This window comes from Bos indicus x Bos taurus, chromosome 3, assembly GCF_003369695.1.
Source record: "Bos indicus x Bos taurus breed Angus x Brahman F1 hybrid chromosome 3, Bos_hybrid_MaternalHap_v2.0, whole genome shotgun sequence".
NCBI lineage: Eukaryota > Metazoa > Chordata > Mammalia > Artiodactyla > Bovidae > Bos > Bos indicus x Bos taurus.
This window is the reverse complement of record NC_040078.1, coordinates 1,666,263-1,691,655: the sequence shown is the minus strand read 5'-3', so window position 1 is coordinate 1,691,655 and position 25,393 is coordinate 1,666,263. Positions and strand designations below refer to the sequence as shown.

At 43.4% G+C, this 25,393-nt stretch overlaps 2 protein-coding genes across 2 annotated transcripts in view; one reads left to right on the top strand and one right to left on the bottom strand.

Moving 5' to 3' along the window:
* The window catches only part of GPA33 (glycoprotein A33), a 52,742-nt gene extending 51,169 nt beyond the window's left edge, over positions 1-1,573 (bottom strand). Inside the window, exon 1 of the mRNA XM_027526667.1 lies at positions 1,400-1,573. Coding sequence (XP_027382468.1) covers positions 1,400-1,442 — 43 coding nt within the window. The 5' untranslated portion in view covers positions 1,443-1,573. The remainder of the gene's footprint in view (positions 1-1,399) is intronic.
* A 2,512-nt stretch (positions 1,574-4,085) lies between these two features.
* Positions 4,086-25,393, top strand: part of DUSP27 (dual specificity phosphatase 27, atypical) — a 70,704-nt gene continuing 49,396 nt past the window's right edge. Inside the window, exons 1-2 of the mRNA XM_027526639.1 lie at positions 4,086-4,212; positions 4,883-5,008. Of these exons, the coding sequence (XP_027382440.1) occupies positions 4,899-5,008 (110 nt within the window). The 5' untranslated portion in view covers positions 4,086-4,212; positions 4,883-4,898. The remainder of the gene's footprint in view (positions 4,213-4,882; positions 5,009-25,393) is intronic.

Genomic DNA, 25,393 nt, shown 5'->3' with positions numbered 1-25,393 from the left:
CTTGCAGTGAAACTTTCTCTTCCACACTCCAGTATTTCAGTTTATTTAGCCTCATTGTACACGGGGCACATGAACTTGAATTCAACAACACACCCTAGTCTTGCTAGATCCCTGAAGCCCACAATAATTTCTAAATTGCAAGCTAATACAGAGAAAGACGAATACTGTATGATATCACATGTGGAATCTAAAAAATGCTGCAAACAGATGAATAAAATGAAAAAACAAAAGCAGATTCATGGATATAAAGAACAAACTAGTGGTTACCAGTGGGGAGAGGGAAGACAGGAGGGGCAAGATAGGAGTAGGAGAAGAAAGGGTTATTGTGGGATTATATAAAATCATGTATGTGAAATATTTGACAATTGTAAACACTACAGAATTTAAAGAATCTTTCATTCAAAGAAAAATAATATTTTTAGTTTTAAAATATGGCCAAATTTTAAGATAAATAAATAAATTGCAAGCTGATGAGATTCTCAGCATGGTCAACTCCTAAAATTCCCCCAACCCTTATCTCTCAAATTCCTTGCTCATTCTACTTTCTGTCAGTTCCCAGGAGTCTGATGCCAAGACCTCCATCCTAACCCGTAGACCCTCCATGGATCCTCACACAGTGGCTTTGCTATTTAGCACCTGATTTGGAGTCTACCATTATATTAATGAACGTCTGATTTTTATTATGTGGAGTTTCCCCATGTTCTGCGTTTTCAACGACCAGAGTACAAAGAGAGCTAAAGAGCTTTGACCTTTGGAAAGAGCCTTTCTAATTGGTTGTTTTTCTCTTTGTTTTTGCTTAGTCTTCTCTCGCCCTGTAAACGATATTGGGTGAGTAGTAGTGTCTCTCTGCTAGTTTCCATATACATGATACAGATGTTACCATTTTCTCTGGTTTTAAGGCAATGGTTAAAATCTCACGTATTGGTGGTTTAGTCGCTAAGTTGTGTCTGACTCTTGCAACCCCATGGGCTGTAGCCTGCCAGGTTCCTCGGCCCATGGGATTTCCCAGGCAAGATTCCTGGAGTGGGTTGCCATTTCCTCCTCTAAAATCTCAGGTAGTGAACAAAATTCCTGGATCCACACATCCTGGCCTTTCTGGGGTTTATTGTCCTAATTTCCAGATTTTATTAATATATTTGATCCGATGATTTGACTTAGAATCAGAAAATATAGTTTTGAGAGTCTTATGAATTCTTCATTCCAGAAATGGGCTCAAATTTTATTTACTAATATGAGAATTAAACATTTCTGATTCTGGCCTGGAACCTGCTTTTTCAACAACTCAACATGTCATTCTGCCCAGAGGGAAAACACTGTGTCATTTGAGGCCCTCTCTGGGGCTGTCTGGGAGACCCTCAGCATTCAGCCCCTATCTTGCCCACCCCTGGGCACCACTCACCTGCACAAAGCACCCACAGCACAGGCTGTATCTTCCCCTCCATGGTCTGGCTCCCTCTCTGCCCCACGTCCAGCCTGGCACTGGTGGGCTCCTGTCTTGAATCAGTCTGGGCTGACTGGTTAAAGCTACAGTGGCCTCTGGCCCAACCCAGCCCAGCCTTCAGTCAGTCCTCCAGTTTCTCCCTTCCTCTACCTCTGCCCAGCCTGGCCCCCATGCCCCACCCCACAGCTAGACTGACAGGTGAGCTCACCTGTGGGACTAGACTCCAGCTCCACCCACTCCACCAAAGGCCCCAACAGGAACCTCTTTCAGCTCGTCAGTTCCTTCCCCTGCCTTCTCTCCATTTAGCAGGTGAGCAAAGTCCTGGGCTTCTCACTATAATGCAGGTTTACCTATATGAGATAGGAAGTTGCCACCTGTAATATAAAGGGAAACTATCTCAGAGGAAGGGTTTCAAAGTCAATAAAAGAAGGGTGTTGGCCACAATTGCCGAAACACTGCAAGACATATTATGATCTGTTCCTCTGCTTCCCTTCCTTGTCATTTCCCCCTACCCCACACCATGCTAGAGACACAGTCATGAGGAAGACCAGAAGTCTCTATCCCAGAGAACTGCTAATCTGACTGAGGAGGAAAATAGTATACAATCAAACAAGACAGCCAGAAATACCATGACCAATTCATCCAGTTTGCTTGGAGTTGCCCCACTGTTAAAACAGAGGGCCCTATGTCCCAGGAATGTCTCTGTCTTAGGGAAACTGAGATGGTTGGTCACCCCACTTAAAGATCACCAGTGCTATGGGGATCATGACTTGGAAAAAGATGTAGGTAATAAAACTGTGGCCTTGGGAGGACCCACCTTGGACTGGGTGGTCAGAACGCAGTGGAAAAATTAGTACTTTGATTTTCTATGTTACAGATAGGTATCTCTGTCTCAAAGAAGTTAAATGGGTTATCTATGGTCACACAGCCAGCAAGTAATCTTTTGATTTTCAGTCCACTCTGCTAGTGATCCTGATGTCACCGTTGGTGAGTTCGGGATGGTGACTAAGGTTATAAAGAAAACAGAGGCCCTCTGCCATCCTCTCCTCCTGAGTGGTCCCGTCTATCTGCAGCCACTTTTTGGTGTATTCGCTCTCCCTTTTCTCTCTCTCCCCTCCCCTCCACCATCTGCTTCCTTATGCTGGCGGTCTGTCCACCTGATGCCCCTCTTCAGCCCCCTGCCTGATTCCCACCCCACTCTCCATCCCTCCCTCCTTCATCTCACCTCTCTCTCATACTACTTTTCATCTTCATGGAGCCTTGAAGTCTGGAGGTACATTGAACCCCCATGGTTACTCAGTTGTGGTCCTTCTTCCATTCTTCAGCAGCCACTCACCGAGCCCCTATTTTGATGCCCAGGACAGTGGTTTGGCAACTGGTCAGTGGTGATGCCATGTGCTTCTCCAGAGATGCCTTCCTGAACCACTCTATCCAAAGACGCTCCCATCCCAGCTTTGCCAAGTCTCTGCACTCAACCTTGTTTTCTTTCTTCAAAGCTCTAATCACTATGTGAAATTAATTTTTGCTACCCTAAAACTTTTTCCATGTCGTCCCCTCTGGAAATCCTCCCCTCACCATATCTGCTGTTGTAATGCAATATGTGCTTTAAAGCCCAGTTCATGTATTTGTTCTTTCGTGAAGCCATTCCTGACTTCTTCAGTCAGAAGGGCTCTCTCCCTCATTTGAACTCACACAGCACTCCGGATCTCTCTTAGGATACTAACTAACTACATTCTGCCTTGAGCTTGAGCTATTTTTGGTCTGTGTCTCATCCCTCCTAATAAACTATGAGGTCATTCATTCGTTTGGCCAATTGTTAATGATACTATGCCCCAGGCATTATTCCACCTAGCTGGGAGGAAACACCATTTAAGTGTCTTACTTTGGTCACATCAGAGCTGGATGCATAGTGGATATCAGTACATATTTGTGAATGGGTACACAAATGGGCAGATGGCTGGACGAAGGGATAGGGGTCATTACAGAATGTACGGGCTTGGGGAATGAACTATTGGGTTACTGGGCTTTGTTTTGATTGTAATGTTGGTGGGTGGAGTAGGATGGATTATGAACTCATTTGAAGTTCATGAAGCTCAAGGGGTGTTTATATCACCCAGGGATGATATGGGCTGAGTGTGGGACGGGGTTATGGAAGGCGTGCACGACTGCCCAGTTCACTATCCAGAGTCATATTTCTGCAAAGAAATGGAGTCCTGGCCACAGGCAGTTAGTACCCCATAGTCTCACCATGGTGCTCTCCCAACATCTATCAGAGGATCCTCCCCATTCTATATATCTGCTGACAGAGGGTTAAAGTACAGTTTACTTCATTCTTTTAGATCCTTGGCTTTAGATTATCTTCTGGAAGCACTCTGCATAGGCAGCCCCAGGCAGGGAGGTATGGAGAGAGAGCCTAAAGTAAACCTGTTCTTGAGGCCGCTCTGTGAAGCGTGAACTTCTCCCAATTCTGCGGCTCAGGGTCAGTTTCCAAAGAAGCAGCCAGGAGGGAAAGAGTTAAGTGGGGCCCACATTTGGGTCTGAGTCCTGAGCCTGCATGCCTTCCTCTCAGAGATCTGCCAGGCTGAGGGGCCAGAGGCTATATTTAGCAGGCAGCTAAGGTTTCCTGTGAACAGCTGTCCTGCCCCTCAGAGAAGGAGACTGGAGAGAGGAGGGAGGTCCCTCTCACTGGTCGGAGTCTCTGGCCATTTTGTCTGGGCCCCTCAGCCTCTGGGTGGCTGCCCTCTTGGTGTGGAGATACAGGCAGATCAGCGGTGAGTGTTCTCCCTTCACTTTGTCCTGTGAGCCCAGGACTTACAACCAAAAGGGCAGCAGCTCTTCCCTGAGTGTCAGGGCCTAGCCTCATCTGGGACCAGCTCCTGGGGGGTCTCATGTTCTTTAATAAGCTGTGGGATGGCTCCTGAATCAAAGGCAGTGGCTCCTGTGGCCTTGGTTAGAGTCGCTGAAGAAGGTACCTTCCCAGTAGAGACAAAAGATGTGTGTGTGAGAGAGGGAGAGAGAGAGAGTGTGTGTGTTCAGAGAAAGTTCAGAGAGAAGGTTCAGAGAAGGACCTCTCTGGTCTGGGGAATACACATATGTTCAGCGTAAGCTATAGTTAAGGCAAACTTTGGACTCCCCTCACTGCTTTCTTGCTGGCACCTGTGGAAGGAGCCAAGGTATCACTTCTTAAATTTCATGACTCCAAGGTGGACTAGGTGGATTGCTTACATGGCCAGCCAAGTGTGCGTTTTGGTGTCCTGATAACAGTAGCTGAATCAAGTCTGACTGGGTTTTCCTCATGAGTTGTTTTCCCACCAGGCGATTAACATGTGGTGACTTTCCCATCCCTAGTTCCATTGAGGTGACATCACCAACACACCTCTCACCCCCACAAAACCTCCAGAACTAGGTTTTCTAACTGCCTTATTCATGCTAAACCTACAGAGGCTGACGGGCTGTCATGGCAACCAGTGGGGACCCAGAAGAGGAGCAGGTGGTCCCGAGTGAAGAGGATGAAGCCAACGTGAGGGCTGTACAGGCCTGGTACCTCCGGAGCCCCTCCCCCAGCCAGTAAGTGTGCGATTGCTGAGTGTGGGCCTCCCTCCAGCCGTAATGGGAGTGTGCTAGGGAGCGTGACGACGAGTGGACCCCAGGGAGCCTACAGCCACAGCCTTAAGTTCATTCATTCAGCAAACATCGTTTGCAAATTTTTTATGTGTTATATTTCATGGAAGAAAAAACTTGCAAACAGATACATTGCAACACGGCATGGTAAGTGCTAGAATTAGCATGCTTAGGGTCTAGTTGATGTGGGGAAGGAAAGGATCACCTGGGCTTGGAAGGTTCATAGGAGGCTTCCTAGAGGAGATGATGTTGGACTTGAACCTCAAAGGGTGAGTAGAAATTTGGCAGGTGTCCCTGGATTACAGTTCTTTTTTCCCTAGGAGGGAAATAAGGCTGGAATGGGGATGATAGACCATAGATCATAGATAAGAGAAGGCATCAAGACAGGAAGACGCCCTTAAGACATCAAATTCTAGCACTAAGGTAATTTTGTATCTGTGATCAGGCTGTGTCTTTCCACTGGGAAGTGTGCTTCCTGGAGGGTTTTCTTTATTTTGCGACAATTAATTTTAAAGTTTCTTTTATATAAAATCATTGGGGATATATGATGATGTAGAATGAAAAATTTGCATACAAATTTTAAGAAAAACCATAAAGCAACAAAGAAATAGTTAATTGCTTGCTAAAGCAGTCATGTGTATGCCTTTTCTTTTTTCTTTTGCTACAAATAATAGTAGGGGACCTGACTTCTAATCTTAACTCTGTCACCAAATTTTAAGTGAAGAATCACTTTAATTCTTGAGCCTATGTCTCCTTATCAAGAAAAAGGGAAGAAAAGACTTAGAATATTTCAAGGTAAATTCACATCAGAGCATCTCTGATGCTGCTTGACTTTCCTTTTCCTCGGGCCTCTTGGGGTCTTGTTGGCTCTGGCTTCTCGGGGCTCAACAGGCTTCCCCTTTGGAGTGAGATGGGAGCAAATGTAGGTGCTCGTCACCATAGTGGGCCAGACCACACTGGCCAGATGGAGCTTCAGGGATTTTCCCTTAAAGTTCAGGCTTATGTTCCCACTTAGAAAAACTGTCAGGATTGAGAGATTTAAAATACAGCCCTCCCCTCTCTATGCCACCAGACAAGGCATAGGTAGTTTTATGTGTGGTTAGGGTAAGTGATGGCTTCGTGTAGCAGTTGGAGTAATGACAGCTGTTACAGCAAATGGACGTTTTTTTCTCACTCAGGTGTGTTTCAGAACAGGTACCTGAGCAGTGATTCAGGAACTGAGGCTCCTTTTGTCTTGTAGATCCTCCACTGTAAGCCCTGACTTCCAAAGTGACTGTGTTCATCAGTCTTGAGACAAAATGGAGAATCTCTCAGGAGGGTTTTATGGGCCAGGCCTGGAAATGGCCATTTTGCTTCCACTCATACTGGCTTCCCTGGTAGCTCAGCTGGTAAAGGATTAGCCTGCAGTGCAGGAGACCTGGTTTGATTCCTGGGTAGGGAAGATCCCCTGGAGAAGGGATAGGCTATCTACTCCAGTATTCCTGGGCTTCCCTGGTGGCTCAGATGGTAAAGAATCTGCCTGCAATGCTGGAGACCTGGGTTCAATCCCTGAGTTGGGACGATCCCCTGGAGAAAGGCATGGCAACCTACTCTAGTATTCTTGCCTGGCAAATCCCCATGGACAGAGGAGGCTGGTGGGCTGCAGTCCATGGGGTCGCACAGAGTCGGACACAACTGAGCGACTAAGCACTGCTGCTGCTGCTAAGTCGCTTCAGTCATGTCCGACTCTGTGCGACCCCATAGACAGCAGCCTACCAGGCTCCTCTGTCCCTGGGATTCTCCAGGCAAGAACACTGGAGTGGTTGCCATTTCCTTCTCCGATGCATGCATGCATGCCAAGTTGCTTCAGTCGTGTCTGACTCTGTGCGATCATATTCCATTGGCTAGAACTCAGCAAGGCCATGCTTTCTTGTAAAGGAACGGTCCATGAACCCAGGAAAAAGAAGTAGGCTCAGCCACTGTAGTCTCTCGAGGCAGTTAATATTCATGTCTCCTTTTTCACACTCTTAGACCACACTTACTGCCTTCCCGGGGAAACAGCCTGAAATCCCATTTACCAATTGCTGCAAAGTTCAAAGGCTGGGTTCTCTGGAAAGTATGCCCTGTCTGGGGCTGAATGCAGCTCCTCATGATCTGACCAGGATAACAGCCCCCGGCCCTACCAAAAAAAAAAAAAAGCCTTCCATCTAATGAAAGGAGGAGTAGGGGACACAGCAGCCATCAGTCCTTACAAATAATGACCCTGTTGAGTGTGGCTTTGCCCCAGAAGTGGAGACATCTCCTAGGTGTGACCTTGATGTGGCTCTCAGGGTGGCACTCTTGATCTGTTGTTCTCTGCGGCTTCTAGCTCCATCCCCTGGGCCTTTTTCCTTGTCTGTTATCCTCCACAGCCACATCTGAAGTGAAGCTGAAGAGGGTCTCTTCCTTGAGCACTGCGTAACTTTTGCAGACTTGTCCTGCTTATGGAAACTTGGAGGTCCAAGGGCTGTTTTAAGGCTTATACCACCCAAAGGCCTTTTAAGAGTCATGACTTCTTAGAAAATGTTATCCCTTCAAAAGTTTAATTGGTTTCTGATTTACAGAAACCGGACAACTCCATGTGCCAGAAATCACACCCATAGTTCTTTCTTAGATATAATTTTCAATCCTAATTTATTTCTCTGATTCCTGGTGTATGTGCTTCACTCTCTCAGCTTAATGACAGATATCTTGAGAGAGTATCTGAAACTTTAAATTTGAGTAGGGAGTTCAGGATCAAAGTTATTTAGAATTTATAAGGATGCAATAGTAAAATGTAATCAATCCAAAAGAAGGCAAGAGAAAAAAGAATACAGGAAAAGCATAATTGATAGTAAGAAAATAGTAGGATGGAAGATTTAAACCCAAATATATAAGTAATTATTTAAACATATATAAGCTAAAATACGTCAGCTTCCCTGTTAGCTCAGCTGGTAAAGAATCTGCCTGCAATGCAGGAGACCCCCATTTGATTCCTGGGTCAGGAAGATCCCCCAGAGAAGGGATAGGCTACCCACTCCAGTATTCTTGGGCTTCCCTGGTGGCTCAGATGGTAAAGAATCAGCGTGCAATGCAGGAGACCTGGGTTCGACCCCTGAGGTGGGAAGATCCCCTGGAGGAAGGCATGGCAACCCACTCCAGTATTCTTGCCTGGAGAATCCCCATGGAAAGAGGAGCCTGGTGGGCTGCAGTCCATGGGGTTGCAAAGAGTCAGACACAACTAAGTGATTAAGCACAGCACAGCAGACTAAATACTTCAATTAAAAAACAAAAATTGGCAGACTCAATTTTTTCACAAGCCTACATACTTTTTACAAGAGACACACTCAAAAATAAAGATGTACAAAGGTGAACAAAAGATAGAAAACTTATACTACACTGTTCTGGTTACTATTGTTCATAACTCCAAACCTTAGTGTCATAAAATAACCATTTTATTATGCTCATAATTTGGAATCTGGATAAGGCACAGTAGTGTGGCTTGTTTGTTTCAGGATGTCTGGGGCCTCAGCTAAAAAGACTTGGAGACTGGGGATAAATTTTAGCCTGCGGTGATTCAAGAGCTGGGAGCTGGTGTCAGAGAGGCATCATCACATGTTTGGCACTTGAGGTCAAGACCTCAGTTAGGCAATTGGCCTGAATACCTAACATGGTCTTTTCATATGATCTGTCCATGTGGGTCACTGTGGGTTTTCTCAGAGCCTGGGAGCTGAATTCCAAGACAATAGGATAAAAGTGCATTGACTTTCATGATCTAGCCTCAGAAGTCACAGAGAGGACCACCAAAGTTCAGAGGAGGCAACACGGACTCTACCATTCCATTGAAGGCGTATTAGGGTCACGTTGTAGGGAGAACAAGTGGGATGGGATACATCGTGGCCCTCTTTGGAAAGTACCCACTGCTGTAATTGCGAACACTGGCCAGAAGCAAGCCAGTGAAGTGATTTACTGATAGCAGACAAAGAAAACCTTACCTTAAAGTTTCAGAATAATCAAATTCGCTATATAATAGGTATATTCATTTAAATTATTAAAATTTCTAGGATCTGATAAAGTAACCTCAAAATATGTAAAGCAAAGAATTGACAGAACTGAAGAAAAAGTAAAATTCACCATCTTAGTCAAATGTACGTTTTAAAAAGCACAATCTCAGCAACTGATAGAATGAAGGAAAAAAATCAAAAATATAAGAAATGTAAATAAAAAATAAATAAAATTAACCTAATTTGCATTTATAGAATATATACTCAACAATTGCAAGAGATAGATTCTTATCATGTGCACATGGAATTTTTAACCAAAAAGTTCATACATGCATTGGGTCATATGTATATCAACAAGTTTTTTTTTTTTTTTTGAGGGTGGTGGCACTATTTATTTCATATCTAATTTCACATCATGGTAGCTAACATTATTTGGGTGAAACTCTCTGGTACATATTATAATGATGAGTGATGAGCTGAGTTGTACAAACTCTCTGACTACCCTTCATGATGAAAAAAGGCAATAGACCCCAAGAAGGACTTCATTAAGTGTGTTTCTGGTCCAATAATCAGTTTCAGGACATACTGCTTCATCACCATCATCGAAGAGAAACTCTGACTGACCTCACAGATTCTAATCTTGCTGAGTGACTTCAGTCATATCTGACTCTTTGTGTTTTTTTTTTTTTTTTTCCTTGTTAATTTTCTGTTTAGTTGATCTATCCATAGGTGTGAGTGGGGTATTAAAGTCTCCCACTATTATTGTGTTATTGTTAATTTCTCCTTTCATACTTGTTAGCATTTGTCTTACACACTGCGGTGCTCCCATGTTGGGTGCATATATATTTATAATTGTTATATCTTCTTCTTGGATTGATCCTTTGATCATTATGTAGTGACCTTCTTTGTCTCTTTTCACAGCCTTTGTTTTAAAGTCTATTTTATCTGATATGAGTATTGTGACTCCTGCTTTCTTTTGGTCCCTATTTGCATGGAAAATCTTTTTCCAGCCCTTCACTTTCAGTCTGTATGTGTCCCCTGTTTTGAGGTGGGTCTCTTGTAGACAACATATGTAGGGGTCTTGTTTTTGTATCCATTCAGCCAGTCTTTGTCTTTTGGTTGGGGCATTCAACCCATTTACGTTTAAGGTAATTACTGATAAGTATGATCCCGTTGCCATTTACTTTATTGTTTTGGGTTCGAGTTTATACACCATTTTTGTGTTTCCTGTCTAGAGAATATCCTTTAGTATTTGTTGGAGAGCTGGTTTGATGGTGCAGAATTCTCTCAGCTTTTGCTTGTCTGAAAAGCTTTTGATTTCTCCTTCATACTTGAATGAGATCCTTGCTGGGTACAATAATCTGGGCTGTAGGTTATTTTCTTTCATCATTTTAAGTATGTCTTGCCATTCCCTCCTGGCTTGAAGAGTTTCTATTGAAAGATCAGCTGTTATCCTTATGGGAATTCTCTTGTGTGTTATTTGTTGTTTTTTCCTTGCTGCTTTTAATATTTGTTCTTTGTGTTTGATCTTTGTTAATTTGATTAATATGTGTCTTGGGGTGTTTCTCCTTGGGTTTATCCTGTTTGGGACTCTCTGGGTTTCTTGGACTTGGGTGATTATTTCCTTCCCCATTTTAGGGAAGTTTTCAACTATTATCTCCTCAAGTATTTTCTCATGGTCTTTCTTTTTGTCTTCTTCTTCTGGAACCCCTATGATTCGAATGTTGTAGCGTTTAATATTGTCCTGGAGGTCTCTGAAATTGTCCTCATTTCTTTTAATTCGTTTTTCTTTTATCCTCTCTGATTCATTTATTTCTACCATTCTATCTTCTAATTCACTAATCCTATCTTCTGCCTCTGTTATTCTACTATTTGTTGCCTCCAGAGTGTTTTTAATTTCATTTATTGCATTATTCATTATATATTGACTCTTTTTTATTTCTTCTAGGTCCTTGTTAAACCTTTCTTGCATCTTCTCAATCCTTGTCTCCAGGCTATTTATCTGTGATTCCATTTTAATTTCAAGATTTTGGATCAATTTCACTATCATTATTTGGAATTCTTTATCAGGTAGATTCCCTATCTCTTCCTCTTTTGTTTGGTTTGGTGGGCATTTATCCTGTTCCTTTATCTGCTGGGTATTCCTCTGTCTCTTCATCTTGTTTAAATTGCTGAGTTTGGGAGTCCTTTCTGTATTCTGGCAGTTTGTGGAGTTCTCTTTATTGTGGCATTTCCTCGCTGTGTGTGGGTATGTAGAGGTGGCTTGTCAAGGTTTCCTGGTGAGGGAAGCTTGTGTCGGTGTTCTGGTGGGTGGAGCTGTATTTCTTCTCTTTGTTCAGTCGCGCTGTGGGGAGGGAGGGAGGGATGCTGCAAACAAATGACACTGGCGTGCGCTCGCAGTGCCTCAGCCACACTGGGTCTGCCCCCACTCACGGCGCGTGTAGCCTCCCTGCCCACACTGCTCAGGCTCTAGGTTGTTCCGCCGGGAACAATCCGAGGCTGACCCTGGGTTGCATGCACCTCCCAGGTCCAAGCCACTCAGGTTCAGGCACTCGGGTAGTCCTCAGAGGCGCAGACTCAGTTGGGCCTGAGTTTTGTGCTCTTCCCAGGTCCGAGCAGCTCAGGTGATGAGGTGTTTGGCGAGCGCCAATGCTGCGACTTATCACCTCCCCGCCACTCGGTTATCTGGGTGTAAAACCGGGGCACCTTCTCAGGCAGATGTTGACCGTCCAGACCCCCAATAAGTTTTAGTTAGCAAAGAAGCCAGTTTTATAGATAATGTCTCTCTGGGGCTGCGATTGCCCCCTTCCGGCTCTGGCTGCCTGTCACCGGAGGGGGAAGGTCTGCAGCCGGCTATCTCTGTTTAGTCCTTTGTTCCGTGCGCGGGCTGGCGGTGTCTTAGGTTAGGGCTGGCTTTTCGCATGGTAGATATCCCACAGTCTGGTTTGCTAGCCCAAATTATTTCGCTCAGATAGTGCTCAGGGTATTCAGGCCAGATTCTTACTCTCAGCGATGCAGCCCGCGCCGCACCTCCCTGCCCAGCCCCCGCTTGCTAATGGCGGATGCAGGCGTCTGCGCTGTTTCTCCGCTGGGGGAGTTACCGTAGGGCTCGCAATCTGCGAGTTTTAATTGTTTATTTATTTTTTCTCCCTGTTATGTTGCCCTCTGTGCTTCCAAAGCTCGGCACGGATTCGGCAGTGAGAAGGTTTCCTGGTGTTTGGAAACTTCTCTCTTTTTAAGACTCCCTTCCCGGGACGGAACTCCGTCCCTCCCTCTTTTGTCTCTTTTATTGTCTTTAATATTTTTTCCTACCTCCTTTCAAGGAGTTGGGTTGCTTTTCTGGGTGCCTGATGTCCTCTGCTGGCATTCAGAAGTTGTTTTGTGGAATTTACTCGACGTTTAAATGCTCTTTTGATGAATTTGTGGGGGAGAAAGTGTTTTCCGCGTCCTACTCCTCCGCCATCTTGGCGCCTTCCCTATCAACAAGTTTTTAATGCTTGAAATTATATAAAACATGTTCTCTGATCATTGCAGAGTTAAGCTAGAAATCATTAAAAACAAAATACACAGTAGAAATTTCAAGAGTTAGTATCTAAGAGAATAGCATGGAAGTTCATTGATTTTCATGATCTAGCCTCAGAAAGAAAGTCACATGAAACAAATATTCAAAAGGAGACAACATGAACTCCACCACTCCCCTGGAGAGGCATCAAGGTGATACTTACAAGAGAGCAAGTGGGATGGGATATATTGAAATATATGGATGACAGATATTCAAACCACAACCACAGTTCGATAGTATGATACTCACCAGACTGCCTAAAATTAAACACTGACAATAGCAAATATTAATGAGGATGTGAAGCAAACAAGATGTTCCTGTTCATTGCTGGTAAGAGGGTAAATTAGTACAACCCTTTGGAAAATTGTTTCCTAGTATCTAAACAGGAGAAGGCAATGGCACCCTACTCCAGTACTCTTGCCTGGAGAATCCCATGGACGGAGGAGCCTGGTAGGCTGCAGTCCATGGGTTCGCTAAGAGTCAGACATGACTGAGCAACTTCACTTTCACTTTTCACTTTCATGCATTGGAGAAGGAAATGGCAACCCACTCCAGTGTTTTTGCCTGGAGAATCCCAGGGACAGGGGAGCCTGGTGGGCTGCCATCTATGGGCTCGCACAGAGTCGGCCACGACTGAAGCAACTTAGCAGCAGCAGCAGTATCTAAACACATGCATGTCCTACGGCCCAGCAGGCTTATTCCTGATACATACTTAACAGAAGTAAGTATATATGTGCACCAGAAGAGAAGTACTAATACTAGAATGCTTTAGCAGCTAACGGTCATTAAGAATTTGGAATGTTTGAGCAACATGAAGAACTGTCTAATTAATAGTAGGCTAGATAAATAAAGTCTGGTGAATATTTTAAAATACTGACCTAGGTGTTTTATTAAGTGTCTGTCACTTTGGTGTGATTGAGCTTCTGAGGTCATTGGCTGGAGAGGGCGATCAGTGAGTGCCAGCTGTGAAGGCAGAAGGTGGGTCACTGCAGGGAGAGCTGGTTCTGCCGGTTCCAGAGTCTCACATAAAGTGAGCTGGCAGCAGGACACAAACATTGATTAATAGAGACATTTCAGCAGCATCCAGTTCTTAGTCCTTCCAGCTGCCAGTCCCCCTTCTAGACAAAAACAGGCTCAACCCGAAAGCCCCACTTACACATGAAAAGGGCTGAACTCCTGAAAAGTAAGGTCCCACAGAGAGAGCACATTTTCTCTGGGCTCTCAGTGAAGTGAAGTCGCTCAGTCACGTCCAACTCTTTGTGACCCCATGGACTACAGCCCACCAGGCTCCTCTGTCCATGGGATTTCCCAGGCAAGAATACTGGAGTGGGTTGACATTTCCTTCTCCACTGTATACTCCTTAGCAGTTGGTTTTTAGTAGCTGATCCTAAATCAACTAGCCCTTTTCAGAAATGTTCAAGAAAGTGAAACACACAGTGACACTTCACAGGCTATCCCTTCCTGCAATTATCATCATAGAATCTGAGGTATAAATTAGTACAGCTGCACTGACTTTTGAGTCATCATCCAATCAACCCCACTGCACTGTACAGAACCAGGCTTAAACTGCTGCTGCTGCTGCTAAGTCGCTTCAGTCGTGTCCAACTCTGTGCGACCCCAAAGATGGCAGCCCACCAGGCTCCCCCGTCCCTGGGATTCTCCAGGCAAGAATACTGGAGTGGGTTGCCATTTCCTTCTCCAATGCATGAAAGAAAAAGTGAAGGTGAAGTCGCTCAGTCGTGTCCGACTCTTAGTGACCCCATGGACTCCTCTGCCCCTGGGATTTTCCAGGCAAGAGTACTGGAGTGGGGTGCCATTGCCTTCTCCGAGGCTTAAACTAGCCCAGGTGAATATCTACAGTATCTTTAAAAAAGAAAAAGCAACTCACAAACTGGGAGAAAAAAATGAAAATCACATATCTGATAATGAGCTCATATCCAAAATATACATTTAAAAAACTCTCAAAACCCAGTAAAAGAGAAACCACACAATTTTGATTATGGTAATGATCTCACTTATTTGTGTATCAAACTTTACCAGTCTGTACATTTTAAATATGTGCTGTATGTGTAATAATTATACCTTAAGTAAAACTGTGGGCTTTTTAAAGCTATGGAAAGAGAATTATTAATAAAACTCTCTTCTAGAAGCCTATATAGTGATGGGGGAAGAGTGAAAATGGTGTAATTAAGGCCAAAATTAAGGTCAGCTCTGCTCTGCCACTTATTAGCCACAAAAGCTTATATAAATAATGTAGTCATAAAACTGGGATATCAGTTTTACCAGTGACAGAAATTAAACAATATAGTAAAATATATATTATTTATATTATATATAATATATAACCTACATTATTACAATATAACATATATCTCCTGCATTAGCAGGTGGATTCTTTACCACTGAGCCACCCGGGAAGCCCATTCTAAGCAATAGATCATCACCCAAGTCTGAGCAATCCTCCCTGTACTTAATAAATGCCTGAAATTCCATCCTCCTTGTTTTATCTCTTTAGCTAAAAGCTTGAGCCTTTTTTAAATTAAGTTATATGTGGAAGAGCAAATATCCCACCAGCAGAGTCCCACTGCTAGTTTCCTAGGGCTTCTGTAACAAATTCCACAAACTGAGTGGCTTAAAAACCACACACACACACACAGCACAAACATATTCTCTCACAGTTTTAAAGGCCAGAAATCTGAGATCCAGGTGCTGGCAGGAACACCCTCCCTCCAAAGAATCCAGGGAAGACTTTGTCCTTGCCTCTCCCTTGCTTCTGTTGGCTCTAGGAGTTTCTTGCTTGTGACAGTGTAGCTCCAACCTCTGCCTCTGTCTTCATATGGTCGTCTTTTCTCTGTCTTCTCTTGTGCCCTTTTTTCACATATAAATTTATTTATTTTTGATCGGAGGATAATTGCTTTACAATGTTGTGTTGGCTTCTGCTATACATCAACATGAGTTAGCCACATGTCTTAGAGGAAACCATAGGCTGTATGCTCTTTGACATACATCACACCAGGGTCCTCTATGACTAAAGTAAGGGAAATTAAAAACAAAAAATGTAACTTACTCAAACTTAAAATCTTTTGCACAGCAAAGGAAATAATAAACAACATTAAAAGACAAACCTCAGAATGGAAGAAAATAATCACAAATGAAACAACAGACAAAAGGATTAATCTCCAGAATATATAAGTAACTCTTACAGCTCTTGTGTTCTTTTTAAGTGACATCTGCCACTGAATTTATGGTCTACCCTAATCCATGAATGGACTTCCCTCATAGCTCAGTTGGTAAAGAATCTGCCTGCAATGCAGGTTGACCCCAGTTTGATTCCTGGGTCAGGAAGATCTGCTGAAGAAGGGATAGGCTACCTACTCCAGTATAGGGCCACCCAAGATGGACAGGTCATGGTGGAGAGTTCTGACAAAATGTGGTCCACTAGACAAGGGAATGGAGAAGGCAATGGCACACCACTCCAGTACTTTGGCCTAGAAAATCTCATGGATGGAGGAGCCTGGTGGGTGGCAGTCCATGGGGTCACTAGAGTCAGACACGACTGAGTGACTTCACTTTCACGCATTGGAGAAGGAAATGGCAACTCACTCCAGTGTTCTTGCCTGGAGAATCCCAGGGACGGGGAAGCCAGGTGGGCTGCCGTCTTTGGGGTCGCACAGAGTCGGACACGACTGAAGCGACTTAACAGCAGCAGACAAGGGAATGGCAAACCACTTCAGTATTCATGCCTGGAGAACCCCATGAACAGTATGAAAAGGCAAAATACAGGACACTGAAAGATGAACTCCCCAGGTCAGTAGGTGTCCAATATGCTAAAACTGGAGATCAGTGGAGAAATAACTCCAGAAAGAATGAAGAGACAGAGCCAAAGCAAAAACAACACCCAGCTGTGGATGTGACTGGTGATGGAAGCAAGGTCCAATGCTGTAAAGAGCAATATTTCAGAGGAACCTGGAATGTTAGGTCTGTGAATCAAGGCAAATTGGAAATGGTCAAATAGGAGATGGCAAGAGTGAATATTGACATTTTAGGAATCAGCGAACTAAAATGGACTGGAATGGGTGAATTTAACTCAGATGACTACTATACTACTGTGGGCAAGAATGCCTTAGGAGAAATGGAGTAGCCCACATAGTCAACAAAAGAGCCCAAAATGCAGTACTTGGATGCAATCTCAAAAACGACAGAATGATCTCTGTTCATTTTCAAGGCAAACCATTCAATATCACAGTAATCCAAGTCTATGCCCCAACCAGTAATGCTGAAGAAGCTGAAGTTGAATGGTTCTGTGAAGACCTACAAGACCTTCTAGAACTAACACCCAAAAAAAGATGTCCTTTTCATCATCGGGGACTGAAATGCAAAAGTAGGAAGTCAAGAGATACTGGAGTAACAAGCAAATTTTGCCTTGAAATATAAAATGAAGCAGGGCAAAGGCTAATAGAGTTTTCCCAAGAGAACACATTGGTGATAGCAAAAACTCTCTTCAAACAACACAGGAGAAGACTGTACACGTGGAATCACCAGATGGTCAATACTGAAATCAGATTGATTACATTCTTTGCAGCCAAAGATGGAGAAGCTCTATACAGTCAGCAAAAAGAAGACCGGGAGCTAACTGTGGCTCAAATCATGAACTCCTTATTGACAAATTCAGACTTAAATTGAAGAAAGAAGGGGAAACCACTAGACGTTTCAGGTATGATCTAAATCAAATCCCTTGCGATTATACAGTGGAAGTGACAAACAGATTCAAGGGATTATATCTGATAAAGTGCCTGAAAAACTATGGATGGAGGTTTGTGACATTGTACAGGAGGCAGTGATCAAGACCATCCTCAAGAAAAAGAAATGCAAAAAGGCAAAATGGTTGTCTGAGGAGGTCTTACAAATAGCTGAGAAAAGAGGAGAAGCTAAAGGCAAAGGAGAAAAGGAAAGATATAACCATTTGAATGCAGAGTTACAAAGATTAGCAAGGAGACATAAGAAAGCCTTCCTCAGTGGTCAGTGCAAAGAAATAGAGGAAAACAACAGAATGGGAAAGAGTAGAGATCTCTCCAAGAAAATTGGAGATACCAAGGGAACATTTTGTGAAAAGATGGGCACAATAAAGGACAGAAATGGTATGGACCTAACAGAAGGAGAAGATATTCAGTAAAGAAGATATTTACTTCAAAATACACAGAAGAACTGTATAAAAAAAGACCTTTATGACCTAGATATGCATGATGGTGTGATCACTCATCTAGAGCCAGATATCCTGGAATGTGAAGTCAAGTGGGCCTTAGCAAGCATCACTATGAACAAAGCTAGTGAAGATGATGGAATTCCAGCTGAGCTATTTCAAATCCTAAAAGATGATGCTATGAAAGTGCTGCATTCAATATGTCAGTAAATTTGGAAAACTCAGCAGTGGCCACAGGACTGGAAAAGGTCAGTTTTCATTCGAATCCAAAAAAAAGGCAATGCCAAAGAATGCTCAAAGTACCGCACAATTGCACTTATCTCACACACTAGTAAAGTAATGCTTAAAATTCTCCAAGCCAGACTTCAACAGTACATGAACCATGGACTTCCAGATGTTCAAGCTGAATTTAGAAAAGGCAGAGGAACCAGAGATCAAACTGCCAACATCCATTGGAACATTGAAAAAGCAAGAGAGTTCCAGAAAAACAACTACTTCTGCTTCATTGACTACACTAAAGCCTTTGACTGTGTGGATCACAACAAACTCTGGAAAATTCTTAAAGAGATGGGAATACCAGACCACCTTACCTGATTCCTAAGAAATCTGTATGCAGGTCAAGAAGCAACAATTAGAACTGGACATGGAACAACAGACTGGCTCCAAATCAGGAAAGGAGTATGTCAAAGCTGTATATTGTCACCCTGCTTATTTAACTTATATGCAGAGTACATCAGGCAAAATGCTGAACTAGATGAAACACAAGCTGGAATAAAGATTGCCAGGAGAAATAGCAATAACCTCAGATACGCAGATGACACCACCCTTAAGGGAGAAGGTGAAGAGGAGAAAGAGAAGAGTGAAAAAGTTGTCTTAAAACTCAACATTCAGAAAACTAAGATCATGGCATCAGGTCCCATCACTTCATGGCAAATAGATGGGAAACAGTGGAAACAATGAGAGATCTTATTTTGGGGGGCTCCAAAATCACTGCAGATAGTGACTGCAACCATGAAATTAAAAGATGCTTGCTCCTTGGAAGAAAAGCTATGACCAACCTAGATAGCATATTAAAAAGCACAGACATTACTTTGCCAACAAAAAGTCTGTCTCGTGAAAGCTGTGGTTTTTCCAGTAGTCATGTATGGATGTGAAAGTTGGACTATAAACAAAGCTGAGCACCAAAGAACTGATGCTTTTGAACTGTGGTGTTGGAGAAGACTCTTGAGAGTCCCTTGGACTGCAAGAAGATCCAACCAGTCCATCCTAAAGGAGATCAGTCTTTAATATTCATTGGAAGGACTGATGCTGAAGCTGAAACTCCAATACTTTGGCCACCTGATGCGAAAAACTGACTTATTTGAAAAGACCCTGATGCTGGGAAAGATTGAAGGCAGGAGGAGAAGGGAACGACAGAGATTGGGATAGCTGGATGGCATCACCAACTCAAAGTTTGAGGCTGAGTAAGCTCCAGGAGTTGGTGATGACAGGGAAGCCTGGAGTGTTGCAGTCCATGGGGTCGCAAAGAGTCGGACACAAGTGATCGACTAAACTGAACTGAATCCATGATAGTCTCTTCTCAAGGTTTTTGACTTAACTAATCTGCAACAATCTTTTTTCCAAAAAGGCTTGCATTCGCAGGTTCTGGGAGATGTATCTTTGCTGGGGCCATCATTCAACCCATTGTAACTTTAGATTCAGCCCTGGGGTGATACAACTGTACTCTGTTCTGTGGAACCAGGAGAGAGATTTGCAAAAGTCCACCTAGTGCTGCAAACAGGCATAGCCAACAGGGCAGAGTTCATTCGGGGATGAAGTGATTGCTGTCCCAGCAGGGAGTCATAACATTCCCGGCCTCATCTGCAAATCTCATCCCTGGGTGAGTAAAGGACCTGAGAAAGGGGTGTAGACAGTAGAGAGAGGTGTCAAGTCTTCTATTTTTGCCTGAGTTAGACCCTGACCTCAAACACCTTAAATTCAAATCTAACTGCTGTGTGTCACTTTCTCTGGAGGAAAACCTGTAGCTAGAGAGTCACCTATCTTCCATCTGGGCAAATTTCCTGAGGTAATTCGTGAGTTAACATTAAAATGTAAAACCCCATATCCAGTGGGGCCGCCTGGTGGAGCCTTCACCCATATCCATAACCTCCATCAAACCTCCCCAGTAAACCCCGCAGTTTGAAGTACTGGTGTGCTTGCGATGCAAACCAACCTCCAGACAGGCCCTCCATCACCGGAGGCTGCTGCCCGCCAAGCCTGCCCACACAGAGGGTCTGGAGCCTACATCTGCTGCTTCTCTTCCTCCTCAGCTATGACCCGTTTTCTCTTCCTTTCCAAATAAAGGATCAGACTTCTTTATCCTTCTATTATTCTAATTTGAATAATGTTTTTCTGTTTTCCTTAATTTTTTCCCAAGTCAAAAATCCATTTCTTGCTCTGACTTCACATCTGATTTTTCTAGCCTTTGCAGTGTTTTGGAACTTCTCACTAATGTGGTCAGGCTGCCTCTCTCGGTGGCATTTCCCCCTTCACTCTCAGCATAGCTCCGTAGCTGTGCTTTGCTTGCCCCTCTTATCTTGAGGCCTGCATGTCTGGTGGGTGGGCGGGGGTGGCAAGAGACGGGGGCATGGCACGTCAGGTCTGTGTGTCCTCGTCATGCGTCCTCGGGAAATGGCTCCTCTCACACACCTTTGCTGTTTCATATATCTTTTCCCATGAAAATTTTTCTGCCATGCCTCTTTCACAAAGCTTGCTAGAAGCAGCTTGCTAAAAATAGATTTGCTTTGGTGACTTCTCTTCTTCCTTGGAGCCTGAACTTTGCCTGTATGGTCACTTTCACTGAAGCTCAGAAATCTGTTCCTTTTTTACAAAAGCCAAATCAAGGAGGACACCCACTCCTGGGCCTCTGCCTCCATTTCATTTCCAAGGGACTCACTGAAAGGAAGTGACCAGCTGTCAGGGGATCTGGGTTGAAGGATCCCAATTTCACTCCATTTTGGGTCTTGACAACCTGGCAACTGATTTAAAGACCTGGCTTACAAACTTTGCCAACTGTAATCCACAGTGGGACATACCATTTACTCACAGCATATGCATATAGGTTTGTGTAAATTTTAAAAAGGTTTCAAAAATTGTATTTATCTTTAAAATGGATGGTACCATTCTCTAGTCTTTTTTTTCTTTTCTTTTCTTTTCCAGATGCTAGGTGCGACCCATTGATTTTATGATACAATAATAGGTCACAGTCTGCAATTTTGAAAAACACCAATTTAAAGAAAGCTGCCCCCATCTCTGCTCTTGGTTAGGAAGTCCATCAAACTCTGCTTTATTATTTATCTTCAATTCACCTTCAAGGCTCTTTAGCTGCTGCTTCCTGATCCTATGATGAGGTGTATATCGATCCTAGAGCCTCTGCTTCCCTGCCAGCCTTTCTGAACAGCCAGCCCTTGCTGCTTTCCAATCACACTGTGTCATCACACTCCATCTCAGGCATGCGGGTGGAAGTACAGACACGGTCATAAATCAAAACCTCTGGAGCCGCTGTCTCACTGACCTTGCAAATATAAACAGGGCCACTTGTCCAGATCTCAGCCTCCTTCCTCCTTTCTTTCTCTGTAGTCCTGCTTCTCAGTAGAAAATAAAAGCAGCTTCACAATGCCGCTGGGACACTTGTTCTCCATTCAGGTCATTTCAAGTCCTAGCCCCACACCTTCTTTAATAGACTCAGTAAACTGTGTCTCCACCAAATAGTCTGAGGACTATTAGGTTTCCATCTCCTCCTCTCATAACAGGTTAACTCATAAAAGCACTTGAAATTTACATCCTTCCTTAACACTGGAGGATGCTGAGCTGAGTTTACTGCGGCTTGAATTTTTGCATCAGCAGTCAAAACAGATGCATTTTGGGGTAGGGGAGGGGCATTTGAGCGTAACTTCCCTCTTTTCTCAATCATAAACCTCCAACTTCTCAAAAGTGTATTGGGTTGTCTTCAAATGCGATTTCTCAGATTCACTGACTCATGAGCTGGAGTTCAGTCTTTACCACCAACAAGAATGAAGAATGTTTCTCCACCATTTCTATTTTCAGATTTTAATTTCAAATACTCCCCTATCAAATGTACAGCCTCAGAGTTTAAGTATATTTAGGACAGGCTGTTAGTTCCTGGTATTTGTCATGTGAAATCAAATCCACACACTCTGAAGTCAACATTGTTTAGGGAAAATGCCAGGATCAAAGGCTCGAAGAAAGAGTACCCGGTGGGGATCCCGGGGGACACCACCTGCTGAGCTCCTGACTCGCTCTTTCTGCACACCTGACAGATGAGGGCTTCTCCTGCATTTCTTTTCAGTTTGTGCCTGTCACCTCCCTGAATGCAGAGCCCTGGAGACCTGCAGAGGAACAAAGGAAACAGATCTCTGGGAGAATGAGGGCCATGCTAGGAGGAAGTCCTTATCATCCCCACAGTAACACGAGAATTCTTGGCTAATTACCCTTTCAAGGTTTTGATTTGATCCCCCTCATCAACTCAAATCTCATTTTAAAATAATACTGACCCTTAAGAAACAAGGTAATTATTTTATTAACAATTAATAAATAAGGGCTTTCCTGATAGCTCAGTAGTAAAGAATTCGCCTGCAGTACAGGAGACACGGGTTCAGTCCCTGGGTCGAGAAGAGCCCCTAGAGAAGGAAACGGCAACCCACTCCAGTATTCTTGCCTGGGAAGTCCCATGGACAGAGGATTCTGGTGAAATATAGTCTGTGGGGTCGCAAAGAGTCAACACAGCTAAGTCTGCATGCACTTTATGCATTAATAAATAAAAAAGTAAAACTCCTTTAATAAATATCATTGAAATGGAAATGTGACTCAAATTTATATAAAATTTAAGACTCTGAATCTAGTTTTATGAAATGTTGATATGTTAAAACTGAGACTGCTTATATATTTTGGAGATTAATTCTTTGTTGCTTTGTTTGCAAATATTTTCTCCCATCCTGAGGGTTATTTTTTAACCTTGCTTATGCTTTCCTTTGCTGTGCAAAAACTTTGAAGTTTCTTTAGGTCCCATTTGTTTATTTCTGTTTTTATTTTTATTACTCTAGGAGGTGGGTCAAAAAGGATCTTGCTGTGATTTATATCATACAGTGTTCTGCCCATGTTTTCCTTTAAGAGTTTTATAGTTTCTGGTCTAACATGTAGGTCTTTAATCCATTTTGAGTTTATTTTTATGTATGGTGTTAGGAAGTGTTCTAATTTCATTCCTTTACCTGTAGCTGTCCAGTTTTTGCAGCACGATTTATTGAAGAGGCTGTCTTTTCCCCATTGTATATTCTTGCCTTCTTTGTCAAAGATAAGATGGCCGTAGGTGCATGGGTTTATCTCTGGGCTATCTGTCCTGTTCCATTGGTCTGCATTTCTGTTTTGGTGCCAGTGCCATACTGTCTTGATGACTGTAGCTTTATATTATAGTCTGAAGTCAAGGAGCCTGATTCCTCCAGCTCCAGATGAACCCATTTGCGGGGCAGGGATTTAGATGCAGATGTAGAGAGCAGATGTGGACATACGGGGGGAAGGGAGCCTAGGACAACATTCACACAAACGATTATGTGTAAAACAGATATCTGGTAAGAAGCAGCGGTACAGCACAGGAAGCTCGGCTCTGTGATGACCAGAGGGGTGGGATGCGGGTGGGGTGGGAGGAAGGATCAAGAAGGAAGGGACACAGTACATCAGTTCAGTTCAGTTCAGTTGCTCAGTCGTGTCCAACTCTTTGGGACCCCATGATTCGAAGCACGCCAGGCCTCCCTGTCCATCACCAACTCCCAGACTTCACTCAGACTCACATCCATCGAGTCAGTGATGCCATCCAGCCATCTCATCCTCTGTCGTCCCCTTCTCCTCCTGCCCCCAATCCCTCCCACCATCAGAGTCTTTTCCAATGAGTCAACTCTTCGCATGAGGTGGTCAAAGTACTGGAGTTTCAGCTTGAGCATCATTCCTTCCAAAGAAATCTCAGGGTTGATCTCCTTCAGAATGGACTGGTTGGATCTGCTTGCAGTCCAAGGGACTCTAAAGAGTCTTCTCCAACACCACAGTTCAAAAGCATCAATTCTTTGGCGCTCAGCCTTCTTCACAGTCCAACTCTCACATCCATACATGACCACTGGAAAAACCATAGCCTTGACTAGACGGACCTTTGTTGGCAAAGTAATGTCTCTGCTTTTCAGTATGCTATCTAGGTTGGTCATAACTTTTCTTCCAAGGAGTAAACGTCTTTTAATTTCATGGCTGCAGTCACCATCTGCAGTGATTTTTGGACCCCCCAAAAATAAAGTCTGACATTGTTTCCACTGTTTCCCCATCTATTTCCTGTGAACTGATGGGACCAGATGCCATGATCTTCGTTTTCTGAATGTTGAGTTTTAAGACAATGTTTTCACTCTTCTCTTTCACCTTCATCAAGAGGCTTTTGAGTTCCTCTTCACTTTCTGCCATAAGGGTGGTGTCATCTGCATATCTGAGGTTATTGATATTTCTCCTGGCAATCTTGATTCCAGCTTGTGTTTCTGCTAGCCCAACATTTTGCATGATGTACTCTGCATATAAGTTAAATAAGCAGGGTGACAATACACAGCCTTGACATACTCCTTTTCCAATTTGGAACCAGTCTGTTGTTCCATGTCCAGTTCTAACTGTTGCTTCCTGACCTGCATACAAATTTCTCAAGAGGCAGGTCAGGTGGTCTGGTATTCCCAACTCTTGAAGAATTGTCCACAGTTTATTGTGATCCACACAATCAAAGCAGAAATAAATGTTTTTCTGGAACTCTTGCTTTTTCAGTGATCCAGCGGATGTTGACAATTTGATCTCTGGTTCCTCTGCCTTTTCTAAAACCAGTTTGAACATCAGGAAATTCACGGTTCACGTATTGCTGAAGCCTGGCTTGGAGAATTTTGAGCATTACTTGACTAGCGTGTGAGATGAGTGCAATTGTGCAGTAGTTTGAGCATTCTTTGGCATTGCCTTTCTTTGGGATTAGAATAAAAACTGACCTTTTCCAGTCCTGTGGCCAGTGCTGAGTTTTCCAAATTTGCTGGCATATTGAGTGCAGCACTTTCACAGTATCATCTTTCAGGATTTGAAATAGCTCAACTGGGATTCCATCACCCCTACTAGCTTTGTTCGTAGTGATGCTTTCTAAGGCCCACTTGACTTCATATTACAGGATGTCTGGGTCTAGGTAAGTGATCACACCATCGTGATTATCTGGGTCATGAAGATCTTTTTTGTACAGTTGTTCTGTATATTCTTGCCACCTCTTCTTAATATCTTCTGCTTCTGTTAGGTCCATACCATTTCTGTCCTTTATCGAGCCCATCTTTGCATGAAATGTTCCCTTGGTATCTCTAATTTTCTTGAAGAGATCACTAGTCTTTCCCATTCTGTTGTTTTCCTCTATTTCTTTGCATTGATTGCTGAGGAAGGCTTTCTTATCTCTTCTTGCTATTCTTTGAAACTCTGCATTCAGATGCTTATATCTTTCCTTTTCTCCTTTGCTTTTTGCTTCT